Below are 15252 nucleotides of genomic sequence, written 5' to 3' on the forward strand. Positions count from 1 at the left end.
TTTTATAAAATCAATTATGTAGTTATAGTTGTTGTAGTTCTGGATGGCCGAAAAGCACGATATATGTATATATATTTTTTTCAGAATTCAAAAAAACATTTGTTTATACAAGTAACGTAACTTTTAAACGAAAAACAAAACATTATATTTTCATTTCGATTCATTTTTGTTATTTAAACAAAACACGCGTATGTTTTTGAAAAAAAGAGGTTGTCTGTAAAGTCGGTTTACTGACGATAGTTTAACGTGATAACGTCATAAGAAAATACTGATTGAATGGTTGCATTTTTCAAAAGAAAATTTTAATTTTATTTGTTTGATAGATATTTTGTATGGATATAGAGAATGAGTTAACATTAACATAACATAACATAACATAACATAACATAACATAACATGCTGTTCAAGCAAGGTAACGACGCATGAGCAAGATAACGACGCATTTTTTGGGGCGTGCAGCCGGCTACATAGAATTATAAGACGTTATCACGTCAAAAAATAATAATAACATTAAAACAACAGGTATTATTAACAAACTGGGTTTTATTTTAAATTCTTCAAGTTAATCAAATTAATAATAATCAAAAATTAATAATAATAACATTAAAACAACAGGTATTATTAACAAACTGGGTTTTATTTTAAATTCTTCAAGTTAATCAAATTAATAATAATCAAAAATTAATAATAATAACATTAAAACAACAGGTATTATTAACAAACTGGGTTTTATTTTAAATTCTTCAAGTGAATCAATCAATGATTATTATTAAATCAATAAGAAGGCATATGCAAATACAAATACGTGAATTTATATATGTACATATGCGCATATACATACATATACGCTCACTTAAGTAGGAGAGAGCAAGATGTCGAACGTTGCCGTTCGTTTGCTTTGTTTGCTTTGTCGTTCGTTCCGCGCTTTCGCTTGCAGTTCATTCAATGCAATGAGCAAGGTAACGACAAATGAGCAAGGTAACGGCAATGAGCAAGGTAACGACACATGAGCAAGGTAACACTAATGAGCAAGGTAACGACACATTTTTTCGTGCGTGCAGCCTGTTAAATCGAATTATAAGACGTTATCACGTCAAAAAAGTTTTAACAATATTGCTGTTCCTTAAGGTTTCGTGCATAATCAAGACGAATCTTTAAACATCGTGTACTTACTATATGCATGCTTATGTATGTTAAGCATCAATATACATATGCATGTATATATGTTCATATGTATAAACCTATCCCTAAGTGGTATTTAAAAGCTACAAAATTCAAATATATACATGTCTACATATGTATGTTTAATTAATTAATATTATATTAATAAGCCCACTACATGCCAGCTTAAAAATAACCAAACTGAAAATAAGTTGTAATATATTTTTGTCTGAACTTAGAGTAAGCTGAATTCTCTACAGGGGAGTACATACATATGTATGAATGTGTGTACTTAAATACATATGCAATTTTAAAGGATTCGATTTAGCTCACGAATGGTTAACGCTAAATCCAAAATATTTCTTTAAATTTTTGACGTGATAACGTCTTATAATTCGATTTAACAGGCTGCACGCACGGAAAAATGTGTCGTTACCTTGCTCTTTAGTGTTACCTTGCTCATATGTAGTTACCTTGATCATTAGTGTTACCTTGCTCTTTAGTGTTACCTTGCTCTTTAGTGTTACCTTGCTCATTAGTGTTACCTTGCTCTTTAGTGTTACCTTGCTCATTAGTGTTACCTTGCTCATATGTAGTTACCTTGCTCATTGCATTGAATGAACTGCAAATTCTTTCACCATTCGAAAGCTACATCCTCCACGAGTAACATGGATTATATTTTATTTTGGAAATAGGGCTCGAGATATAGGTCAAAACGTGGACCCGGGTAACCTTCGGATGTGTATGTACAATATGGGTATCAAATGGAAGCTGTTGGTGAATGCTTTAGTCCAGAGTATTTTTCATGCCGCTCCGTGACTAGGGCCTCGAGATAGAGATCAAAACGTGGACCCTAGAATGTGTTGTACAATATGGATATCAAATTGAAGCTGTTGGTGAATGCTTTAGTACAGAGTATTTTTCATGCCGCTCCGTGACTGGGGTCTCGAGATATAGGTCAAAACGTGGACCTGGGTAACCTTTGGCTGTGTATGTACAATATGGGTATCAAATGAAAGCTGTTGATAAGTGCTTTAATACGGGGTAATTTTCATACCTATTGATGACTAGGGTCTGGAAATATATGTCAAAACGTGGACCCGCCGTGTCTTTGCACCGAATTAAACCAAACTTACACACATTGTTAAGTAGGTATTGAAGATGATTTCCGTATAGTTTGAATACCTATTGGTATATAGGGTCTAAAGATATAGGTCAAAACGTGGACCCGGGTAACCTTCGGACGTGTATGTACAATATGGGTATCAAATGAAAGCTGTTGGTGAATGCTTTAGTACAGAGCATTTTTCATGCCGCTCCGTGACTGGGGTCTCGAGATAGAGACCAAAACGTGGACCCTAGAATGTGTTTGTACAATATGGATATCAAATGAAAGCTGTTGATAAGTGCTTTAATACGGGGTAATTTTCATACCTATTGATGACTAGGGTCTCGAAATATATGCCAAAACGTGGACCCACCGTGTCTTTGAACCGAATTAAACCAAACATACACACATTGTTAAGTAGGTATTGAAGATGATTTCCGTATAGTTTGAATACCTATTGGTAAATAGGGTCTAAAGATATAGGTCAAAACGTGGACCCGGGTAATCTTCGGACGTGTATGTACAATATGGGTATCAAATGAAAGCTGTTGGTGAATGCTTTAGGGCAGAGTATTTTTCATGCCGCTCCGTGACTGGGGTCTCGAGATATAGGTCAAAACGTGGACCCGGGTAACCTTTGGTTGTGTATGTACAAAATGGGTATCAAATGAAAGCTGTTGATAAGTGCTTTAATACGGGGTAATTTGTTATGTTATGTTATGTTATGTTGTGTTATGTTGTGTTATGTTATGTTATGTTATGTTATGTTATGTTATGTTATGTTATGTTATGTTATGTTATGTTATGTTATGTTATGTTGTGTTGTGTTGTGTTGTGTTGTGTTGTGTTGTGTTATGTTGTGTTATGTTGTGTTATGTTGTGTTATGTTGTGTTATGTTATGTTATGTTATGTTATGTTATGTTATGTTATGTTATGTTATGTTATGTTATGTTATGTTAAAGTATATTATGTTATGTTAATGTTAACTCTTTCTCTATATCCATACAAAATATCTATCAAACAAATAAAATTAAAATTTTCTTTTGAAAAATGCAACCATTCAATCAGTATTTTCTTATGACGTTATCACGTTAAACTATCGTCAGTAAACCGACTTTACAGACAACCTCTTTTTTTTTTAATAATTTATAATTTAACCATCTTTGCATCCATATTAAAAATAATTGTGTAAGTGCGGAATTATTTTAATTACAATAATAATAAATAACATTAGCAATAAGGCATTCGCTCTTTCTATTAACACAATATTTTGCATTTCAGCGCAGCCTTAATACACACCTTAAATAATATTTGAAGTCCTCACATACTTTTTAAGTACAATAAAAGGTGCTAAACCTCTATCACTAATCAAAAAAGGTATTTCTAAAAACCTAGGTATTTACAACATAATTACATATTAGAAATATGTAAACATAAAGTGGATACAACTAATAACGTTTCTCCTCAGATTTGGCATTGGGCACTTCTGTGGCCTCGGTCAGCGTAGAGACGGAAGGCATCTGGTTACGCCTAAAAATAAAAATAAAAAATTTATAAGAATCAAATAACAACGCAGGTGGATTTTATCTTTGACATGTATATATGTATATGTAAACATATAAGTACATATATACAGTGACTTAAAAAAAAATGACTCGATGTTTATTAAATTTTATAAAAAAAATTTAGACGACTGGTAATGAAATATGTATGCACTGTTAACCACTGTAGAAAGAACAATAACAAAAACACGGCGTGCTAAAAAATATAGGAACAAATAGTTTTCTCATCGAAATATGCTAACAGCTCAAATGATGCAGTGTAGATAGTTTATACTTTCCCTGAGAATACAATAACGGTGAAATATATTTTTTTCTGTTTAGCTTAGCGTCTTAAGTCATTCACAAAAAATGTTTGTAAAGAAAAGTTGAAAAAATTTAAATATTTTAAAATGGGAAAACGGGAAAATGGGAAGACGTTATTCGTCATTATAAAGAGGGTAAAAACCAACGAAAAATTGTAGAAATTATTGCTATTAGTTTCTCAACTGTCCAGCATATTATAGAAAGGTTTTGCCCCTAAAACAGGATGGATAATAAGGGCAGATCTGCGCCAAATAAAATATTTAATGATACAGATAAGAGGTGAATTGTTCGCCGAGTTAAAGAAAAACCTGGTTTAAGCGCTCCAAAATTAACAAACGAAGTCAAAAAATACTTAGGCAAGATCTGTAACCCTGAAACTGTTCGTAGAGTTCTGTGCGAAGACAATTTTCATGGAAGGACTGCCCGCAACAAGCCGTTGATTAATGCTCGTAATAGAAAACAAAGAATATAGTTTTGCAGACAACATTTGAACAAAGACAGTTCGTTCTGGAAGTCCGTTGTTTTTGCGGATGAAAGCAAATTTAACCTTTTCAGGTCTGCTAGGAAGTCCTGCGCTTGGAGAAGACCACACACCGCGCTTCAACCATGTAATTTGCGTTCTACAGTTAAACTCGGCGGGGTCAGTGTGATGGTATGGGGTTGCATGTCCTATTCAGACGTCGGAAATTTAAAATTTACCGAAGGAAATACTAAAAACGATATGTATCTGGGTCTGCTAAAAGATAATTTTGTACAAAGTGCGGATAAAATGGGCATTAGGGATTCGTTTAGATTCTACCAAGACAACGATCCGAAGCATAAGTCTGGTATTGTAAAAACTTGGCTTATCTGGAACTGCCCACATATAGTACGGACACCTGCATAGAGTCCAGATCTCAACGTTATTGAGAATTTGTGGTCAGTGCTGGAAAATAAAATAAGAAACCACAATATTTCTAATGCTTCTGATCTGAAGGAAGAATGGGATAAAATTAGTTCCGATTATACAGTTAAAAGCTGTTCTGAATCAAAAGGCATACCCCACTAAGTATTAGCCGTAATCATGAAATCTAAATATTAATGTGTTTCTGTTTTTTTGAACACTTTTAATTTAGTGCATCATTTAAGCTGTGACCTGAAAACTAATTAAATTATTTTAATTTGCCATATCTTATGAAGAAACATTTTCTGTTATTAAATAAAACATGTTATTTAATGGAAATACCATAAAATATATTTGATATTTTAGTAATTTTTTTGGCTGCATAAAATAAGCTGTGAGTCACTGTATTTAATATAGCTCATTGTATAACAAAAACCTCATAAGTCAAAGTTCCAAACTTTACACGGATTTCACAAAAATCTAACAAATTTCAAAAAATTTCCATCAAGTGTGTAACTCATTATTCAGAATCCTTACAGAGGTTCTTGGTATGCAGTTTTATTAGACCATTAACTTTTAATACAACGAAGTGTAAGTTTGAGGTCGCTCAAAAATCGTGTTGATTTGGCAATTTGCTTAGCATACGATGTTGAGAATTTTCTTCCATATATGGTACCATAGAAGACTTCCGATGTATTTTATAAAGCTCTTGTTATACAATAAACTACATATATTTTTTTCTAGAAAATTTATAAAAAAAATTTACCATGAAAAATATTATGAATACACCTAATTCTCTTTTTACAAGATAGATACGTTTCCAAAAAATACGTTTCAAAAATATTCGTGTAAAATTCTCTTTTGTGAAAACAATATTAAAAAATTCATTTTAGAGTTAACTTAAGAATTTATTTGGTGCTTTAATTCATTAAATCTATTATAAAAAATAAGATATTAAACGGAAAGAGCAAAATCTACCGAATCTCAGAGACTTTTCCTGAGATTAATTTAAACGCCTTGTAAATTTCAAGGGCCGATGTTGAATGTGAACCACACATAAACGTCATCGACACTGTTGGACTTCTTTCTTTGAGGTTATTTGAAAGAAAAGATATACGTCGATAAGCCAGCGACAATTCAAGAGCTAAAGGATGAGATAATTCGGCACATTAACGGCATAGAACCTCAATTATGCCTCAGCGTCATCGAAAATTCGGACCATCCGATGGAGGTGTGCCGCCAAGGCCGCGGCGGCCATTTGGCCAATATTTTGTTCTATACGTAATTGAGTCATACCAATATTGTCATAATAAACAGAAATTACTATAATTTCCTAAAAAAAATTGTATTTTATTCAAAATCAACACCGGCCCTTGAAACTTAACCACCCTTATGCGTCCAAATTTTCACTATTATATGCGTCGAAAAGTCTCACTCTGTCTGCTCTATGAGATTCCAGAAAAATTCATGAAATATTGAAAATCGTTTTAAAACAAAAAAACTCGTGTAAAAATTTTTTTTTTCATTTTAAAATTCATTTTAAATTAGGTGTACTCGTTTTGTAAAAAGATAGGGGAATTAATTCTGTATCGGAAATATAGTTCAAGCGTTGACTTTCACGTGGAAAATATTTTGTTTTAATTTCCTAACCGGCATGAATAATTAGATGAATGGTAGTGAAAATTTATAACCGACATTTCGGTAAGCAATCAATAAATGCATTTTAATGCCTTTGAAACAAACCTGTAAAATACGAAGTGCTGCAACATAAACACCACATCGAAAAGCACAGAGAATAGGCCCAACCCAAATTTCGTTGGATCACCAAAAATTGACACCCAATCATCTGAAAATATATGTTTGTGTGTATATGTAAGTGTGCAAATATTATAGAATATACATAAATAAGTACAGTGACCCAAAAAGCAATTGGAGCACCAATATTCAAAAAATTCCTATATATATGTATGAATAAAGAAATTATTCACAGATTTTTAAGAAATATGTTTATTTAATTTTTAACTATTCAATTCGCATAATTGTTGTTTCAATATTAATGGTAACTCCGTTTATTTATGTAATAACGGCAATAACATAATTTTTCAAAGTCAAACAAAAAGTGGGACACCCTAATTTTTTAGCATTTTTTTCATAATTGAACAGCAAAATTTAATTTTATTTCTCACATTTTAAGAGTGAAGTGGAATAAGCAAATATCGAGTGATTTAAAAGAGCCGATGGTGAAATGCCATTCGAGAGGGAAAAGTGGAAATTTTGAAAAAAACCCAAGTCGACGGTATTTGATATATTGAAAAAATATTCGGTTGGCAACTAAGTAATTGCGGATTTCATTCATAGATGGCTTCAATTGAATTTTTAGGTTTGCAGACGTAGTACAAATCGATGGTTTTCGAGAAAAGTGACACAATTCAAAAATACAAAATACTGAGTTGGATCAGTTTTCTAGATAAGCGACGCGCCAATTCGATCACCTGACAAAACGACACTAACGCCATCTCTCAGAATTGCTTCAAGATTCGCTTATGACACTTTTTCAGATAAAAATATATCAACTCTGTAGTTGATTTTTGCTTTTAATGGCAAAACTCTGAATTTTGAGTTAATTTTGAGTTGTGTCGCTTTTCTCGAAAGCCATCGAAATGTAAAACAAATTTTATTATTTGATAGTTGGCAATTCAACTGTTAATCAGTAAAAAAAGTTTTTTGATCGGTTGCGTAGTTTTCCTTCGGCGTTCGTTGAAAAATGGAAAATCAAACGGAACATTTTCATCATATTTTGCTTTTCTATTTTTGCAAAAGGAAAATCGCATCGCGCTGCTGATGAAGCTTTAAAATAACGGCAGTGTCAAAATTGGTTTGCCAAATTTCGTTCTGGTGATTTTTCACTCAAAGATGAAAAACACTCTGGTCGTCCAGTTGAAATTGATGACGCCCTAATGAAAGGAATAATCGATTCGGATCGATCACAGTACAACACGTGAGATTGCAGAGAAGCGTCATGTATCACACACATGCATTGAAAATCGCTTAAGCCAACTTGGCTATGTTCAAAAACTCGATACATAGGCTCCTCACGAACTGAAAGAAACGCATTTAACGCAACGCATTAACAGCTGCGATTTGCTAAAGAAACGTAATGAAAATTATCCACTTTTAAAACGACTGATAACTGGTGATGATCGTGGAGCAGGCCAGGTGAACCAACTCAAACAACATCAAAAGCTGATATTCATCAAAAGAAGGTTTGTTATCAGTTTGATCGGATTACAAAGGAATTGTCTACTTTGAACTCTTACCACCCAACAACTAACGAAATTAAAGAACGCAGTTGAATAAAAGCGGCCCGAATTGACAAATCGAAAAATTATTGTATTCCATTATGACAATGCAAGGCCACACACATCTTTGGTCACTGGGCAAAAATTATTGGAGCTTGGTTTTGCCACATCTACCATATAGTCCTGACCGTGCACCATCTGATTACTTTTTGTTTCGATCTTTACATAACTCCTTGAATGGTAAACATTTCAGTAATGATGATGATGTCAAATCGTACCTGACTCTGTTGTTTGATAATAAGAACCAGATGGCAAAAGGTAATTGATCAAAATGGGGAATACATTACAGAATAAAGCTATTTAGTTCCATGAAAAAATTGTCTTTGATTTTCTAAAAAAAAATCCGCAATTACTTAATTGCCAACCCAATATAATCAAAGCCCTTTTTATAAAAAAGGTGGTACTGGAAGACCAAAAATTAACTCAAATGTGACCAAAAGAAGGATTAAAGGATTAATAAACGAGAACCCGAAAATTTAGTCGATATTAATATTGCAAAATCACTTAAAAAATTCGGCAATTGTGGTTGTCGTACACCGAAATTTTCTGCACAGTAACGAATACAGAGCGCACACTTCCAGAAAAAGTTCCCTTCTTTCAATGATTAATGCGGGTAAAAGGTGGAACTATGCCAAAGAAAACGTTAGCAATTCGAGTGAATTTTAGAGCAACATTATTTTCACCGACGAAGTTGAATGGCCACAGACTAAAGACAGATTGAAGACACTATGACTAAATTGAGTTATCAAGAAATATTGAAGGAGCACACTCCCAAAACTGTTGAAAAATTACAGTTACCAGCAACGTTCCCTTTCATGCACGACAACGACCCAAATCATATGGTGGTGATTGTAAGGGCATGGTTGCTTTACAATGTAAAAAACGAAAAGAATGCCTCATCTTCCTTAGAGCCAAGATCTCAATCCCATTGGCCACTTGTGGGCTCACATTGAAAGATAATTGTGCAAGAGGCAGATTAGTGGTAAAAATTACCTAAAACCAGCCATTGAAGAGATATGGGCAAATATTCCAAGAGATGTCACCAACACTCTACTAGATTCCGAGCGACGGCGTCCACAAGCAGTAATTAGTGCAAAGGAATACTGCACAAAACATTAGTTCATCAATTTTCTTGTATGTTTAAACTTTCCATTACTACCACGATATATTTGTTTGGGGGGCGGAGGGGGCGTGATACCGCCTATCACGCCTAATAGAAAGAGCAAGGTCGCACCATTATAACGATGAAAGTCCCAACCTCCTAGGGTCCCTATAGAACCCCCAGGAAAAGCTTAGAAATTAGGGGTTTTACGACCGCATTTGCAGCTTGTACTGAAATACAGTTGAAGAGAAATGTATTGTATACAGCAATCTTCAACCCAACAAGCATTTCACTTAGGTTTTATAATTAATACTATTTATGAAAATGTTTTATTATCGTAAAACTTCTAAGTGACCCTGAGAAAAACTTATTATTTTTATAACAATTTTATTTTATGAAATACTGGGTTGCCTATATTCGACGGACCCATGTGTTTTTTTTAAGTCCGCTGAAACAATCTTTGCGTCAATTGAATCTTATACGGGAATAAATGCAAATCAATGCGGATAATTCGTTGTAAAGTGGTCCGAGCAATGCCCAACTGCTGAGAACGGCGATTTTGGGATATCCTAGACGACGTCTCAACACTGGCCCGTACAAGAGCAATATTCTCATCCGATCGCCTTGGTCGGCTTTGATTTGGCTTCTTTGGATTAGAAAGAGCATCACCAGTCGAAAACCTTTCGTACAAACGTTTAATGGTTTCTTAGAAGGCGCACTTTTCACATTATTTAATTTTTTATATGAACGTTGAATTTTCACAATTAACTTCTTTAACTTATTAAACTCACAATTAACTTCTTTAACTTCTCAAACTCCATTAAATTCATTCTAATAACCTATTCCAAAAAAATTCATTTCAACGGAAAGAGTTGTACGAGGTCTCAAAATTTAGCTAATAAAGTTTACTTTAAAATACAAAATGAAAAATTTAAAAATTCAAAATGGCGGATCCAATATGGCGGACGGGTTTTTGAAAAAATTCATGAATTCGCATGAAACTCGTTACTCAAGGGTTTTTTTAGTCGATGATTACGAATCTTTTGTTAGTTTCAAAAAATTTAAGAAGGCGGATCCAATATGGATAGCTAAGGTCCAGACAGTTAAGGCAAGACTAGTTTTGGTCCAACAAGCAAGGGTAAGATAAAATCATTTTCCTGACAGTTAAGGCAAGAATATTTTTGTTCCAACCGGTAAAGGTAAGGCAAGATCATAGTATATTAAAAATTTCTCGAAAGCAAAAAAATTTCTCAATAGACTTGTTCGACATATGACATAGATATGATGAATTGTATATTAGTATGGTATGTGGGGGTTAGGGCATAATGGTATATAAATAATTCTTTATATATCCGTGAAAATGAATTATGTAGGTAGAAAGAAAAAACTATTTTTAAAAATAAGATAACCAAAATTAGCGATGGTTATCTTATTATTCAACTGCTGAGTGATAATATCTTCTTGACATATATTTTTAAAAATGCTTATTTCAAGTAAAACCGGAGGTAAGACATTATAAAAACTCGCAAATTATATTGTTTTATAATATAAATTTAACAGTAACATTGTTAATTGGTTCCACTGATTTTCCATCACTTGTCATTTTTACATGAATTTATCAAAGAATTGCCTGGGTTTCAATGAAAATAACGAACTAAACCTCAAAAAACTCGTCAAATTCTTAACTTCAGCTAAAAAAAAAAAACAAATAAAATTCAGGATGAATTGTTATAAATAAATTTTTTATTTAAATTAATTAAAAACCGATAATTTCAACTTAATCAAGAAGATATTTATGAAGTTATTAAGCAAAGATTCAAAAGTGTTCTGTTTATGAAAACTCACCTTTACAGCCATATGGTAGCGATCAAAAAGTAAAACAAGGGATATGTCACGACACACCAAAAATGTTATGATTGGAACTGTTTCCAAATCTATTAGGTATCAAGAAAACAAACCAACTTCAATTAATTTGTAAAAAAAATGTAAAATTGTCAATTGTCAATTGTATCTAAACAGCCATAATTTTTATTGTGGATTTTTAATGTCACAAAATCCTCAAGACACAAATTCAATGTAAATTAAAAATATTTTTGACAAATCATTCGCCATATTGGATCCGCCATTTTGAAATTTGGAAATCTAACACCAGATTTGTAATCAGCGAGTTTCACGCGAATTCATGAGTTTTTTCAAAAATCCGTCCGCCATATTGGATCCGCCATTTTGAATTTTTAAATTTTTCATTTTGTATTTTAAAGTAAACTTTATTAGCTAAATTTTGAGACCTCGTACAACTCTTTCCGTTGAAATGAATTTTTTTGGCATAGGTTATTAGAATGAATTTAATGAATTTTGATTGCATTTTTAGCCATATTAAATGAGCCATCTTGAATTTCGTTTTTGGCCACTTTGCATTGAAAAGTAGATAAAAAGAGCTAAATTTTAAGCCCTATTAGAACTCTCTAGGTCAAAAACATTTTTGGATGGATAGGGGTCTCCCGTTGAGAAAGAATGTCCCATATGTATGTATAGTTTTAAAACAAAAAAGGGCCCAGGCGAAAATGTAGACTAAAAAACCCCGCGATTTTTTTCCAAATTTTAATTTTTTATGAAAATATTATTTTATCGCGATTTTTTAGTTAAAATTTCACTATTTTTGAACATATTATTTTATAGCGATTTTTTAGTCCTAATTTTCACTATTTTTGAAAATAATGATTTATCGAAGTTCAAAGGTTAATTTAAATCTTTTAAAAACTACAAAAGGTCGATCGAACCTCCTTGTTGGTTGACTGGGTTTATCCGGCTTCGCTTTATTCTTTTCTCACTATCGTTCCTTAGACAGTTCGTCCCGTACTTTATTTTGCAGGGTATTCAAACGTTTAGAAGAGCGTTTGTAATAATAGAATTTTAATAAAATTCGTAGTATTTTTGAGTAAAAATAGGTTTAAATCAAATTTTCAATCAATAAAGAGTGTTTATAAGTGAATATTGTTCCTTTTCGGTGTTTTGCATTTAAGTAAAATAAGCGCCTGTAATAGGACATTTTTCCAAACTTATGCAAAAATTAAGCATTTTTAACTTTAAATATTGCTATTAATTCTTAGTGGTAATTCATAAAAAGTACTAAAAATCAAAAGGCTGATATAGTGACTACATTTGTGTGTTAAAATTTTTGAATTCGGTCCACGCACTTAGGCAGTATAAGCAAATTTATCGTGGTAGCAAATGAAAGCCATCCCATCTTTAATTCCAGATTTTCATCACTGTCCCACTTTATGTTTGAGTTGTAAAATTAAATTATTGTTTTGTTTACTGGAAAACTTCCAAATAATTAAAATATTATATTATTTCCGTTTCTTATAAGAAAATACTGAATTTAATACTTTTTATTGGCTTTTGCCTTTTGCCTTTTAAAATTTGTTGAGCCGTTCTCCAGTTATAAAGGATTGAAGTCAGAACAAACAAGTGTCCCAGTTTATTTTTGGTACACTTCACATATTTTTATAATTGCAATGCATTTGTTTCCTTTACGGACGTCTTACCATAATTTGATGCGTTCAAGATCATCTGCAGCATGCTAAGTGTACCTCCGATAAAGTCCAATAGAATATTACCAATGCTCCAACCTACAGTACTTTTGCGGCGATAGTTCATTAGCGCCTGCAACAATTTTTAAAAATTACAATTAAATTAATTAAAATAAGTGCTACAGCTGTTACGAGTACTAACCTGTGGCACATATTTTATAATGGTTATCGATAATTTGATGTAGCTGCAGTAGTAGAGAAAATCCAACCAGTGGATTACGTCGACTGCAACTAGAATTGCGCTTACCACTACAATTAATGCGTATGTACCCAATATGCCGGATGCGGTTTTCGAGACTTTTTGATCGCCGCGCTATAATAACGTAATAAAATATATTTACATATCTATAATAAATATATTTTATGACAGAATTAAACAAATTAATAAGATAAGAATTGTAACTGCGACATCGAGATCCGCTGAGTTCGTGAAAATCAATGGAGGAAATACAGAAGCTAAAACAAGTATACAGTGTAAACAGCGAAAGCTATCTTGGTTGAGGTCGGCTTAATGTAATCAAAATCGGTCTCGTACTCATCATCGTCAGTCAATTCGGAAAGCGTGAAAACGTTTTCACGAACAATGATAGCATTTTCATCTACGCCGATTGCTGAAGCTGGTATTCATGTCAATAAGAAGCTTTTTTATGGCAGAAATGCTGTTGGAAGTTCGCAATTGCCTGTCGAGGAGCAATCGCTGTTTGAAAAAAACATTTTCTATAATTTATTGTTTCAATTCAATTCGAAGCTCAAAAAAACGGTATTTTCCACTTTCCCTAAAGAATTAGATCAGATGTTGTGCTATTTTATTTACGAATTTATCTACGAGGAAACGTCGGTGTTAAAGAAAAGCGTGACAGCTAAGGCAGGTAAGCCTCTGATGTATATCTGATATGAAACGCTACTCTGCAAAAGCATTTACCGATCCGTACTGACTTTGTACTGTCCGGCTTACGTTGTTGGACAACAGCAATATATTGGTAGTCGAAAAAGTCTTTTCGTATTTCTAATCAAACTTCAACTAATTTTTTTATATATTTTTAATGAACTTTATTAAACCAAATATGTACAATTTTGGTCGACCACCTTTTGCCATTTTTCTTCTAGAGACATTATTCCATCAGTGTAAAACTTTTGTGGTTTCTCGGCGAAAAACTGCGACAAGTAATTTTCACAGGCTTCTCTTGGAGCCAACTTTACTCCATTAAAGGAGTTCTCCATTATGGTGGATGCATCAAAACTTCCCAGCCAAGCTCTTCCAGTTTTTGCCGAGTCATCAAAGATGTGTGTGATCTGGCGTTGTCCTGATGGAAGGCGACGCCCTTTCTGCTGATCAGTTCTGGCCGTTTTTTTTCGATTGCTTGCTTCAATCTCATCAGTTGTTGACAGTAAAGTGTAGAATCAATCGTTCGAGCAGGCTGGAGCAGCTCATAGTGGATGATTCCTTTCCAATCCAACCAAACACACAGCATAACCTTTCGAGGCGTCAATCCTGGCTTTGCGACCATTTGTTGAGCTTCACCACCCTTGCACCATGATCTTTTTCGCACATTATTGTCGTATTTGATCCACTTTTCGTCTTCTGTTACCATTCGCTTCAGAAATGGTTCGATTTAATTTCGTTTCAGCAAAGAATGGCAGATGTTAATTCGGTCCATTCAATTTTTCACAGACAATTCTTGCAGTACCCAAACATCGAGCTTCTTTTTGTAACCAGCCTTTTTTAAATGGTTCAAAACCGTTTGATGATGAATGTTTAGTGCTTTGACGATGTCATGGCAGCTTATGTGACGGTCCTGGTCAATCTTTTCCATAATTTCATCGACTTTTTCAACGATAGGTCGACCGGAGCGAGGAGCATCTTTCACATCGAAATTTCCAGAACGGAAGCGAGCGAACCATTGTTGTGCCACACGAACTGATACAGCATCGTCTCCGTAAACTTAACAAATTTCATTGGTGGCTTGCGTGGCATTCTTCCCTTTTTTATACAAAAAATTCAAAATATAGCGAATTTCTTCATTATTTTCACTCATTTTTGAACAGCTAAAACTTTTTTTCAACTTCTCCGAATTTAATTCTTTTGGTTAAATGAAGCTTAAAATGTCACCTTTCTAACATCATATGATATGACATAATGTGATTGGTAGCACTGGAGATAGATGACTCCAACGACATCT

At 33.3% G+C, this 15252-nt stretch overlaps 1 protein-coding gene across 5 annotated transcripts in view; it reads right to left on the minus strand.

The window, feature by feature from the left end:
- Positions 1-711: 711 nt before the first annotated feature.
- The window catches only part of LOC128855380 (cystinosin homolog), a 76992-nt gene continuing 62451 nt past the window's right edge, over positions 712-15252 (minus strand). For all 5 annotated transcript variants that reach the window (XM_054090240.1, XM_054090239.1, XM_054090237.1 and 2 more), the window contains exons 6-9: positions 13215-13385; positions 13028-13145; positions 6762-6864; positions 712-3800 (exon numbers count right to left, since the gene is read on the minus strand). In XM_054090240.1, the coding sequence (XP_053946215.1) occupies positions 3719-3800; positions 6762-6864; positions 13028-13145; positions 13215-13385 (474 nt within the window). In that variant the 3' untranslated portion in view covers positions 712-3718. The remainder of the gene's footprint in view (positions 3801-6761; positions 6865-13027; positions 13146-13214; positions 13386-15252) is intronic.

This window comes from Anastrepha ludens, chromosome 2 (genome assembly GCF_028408465.1).
Source record: "Anastrepha ludens isolate Willacy chromosome 2, idAnaLude1.1, whole genome shotgun sequence".
NCBI classification, from domain to species: domain Eukaryota; kingdom Metazoa; phylum Arthropoda; class Insecta; order Diptera; family Tephritidae; genus Anastrepha; species Anastrepha ludens.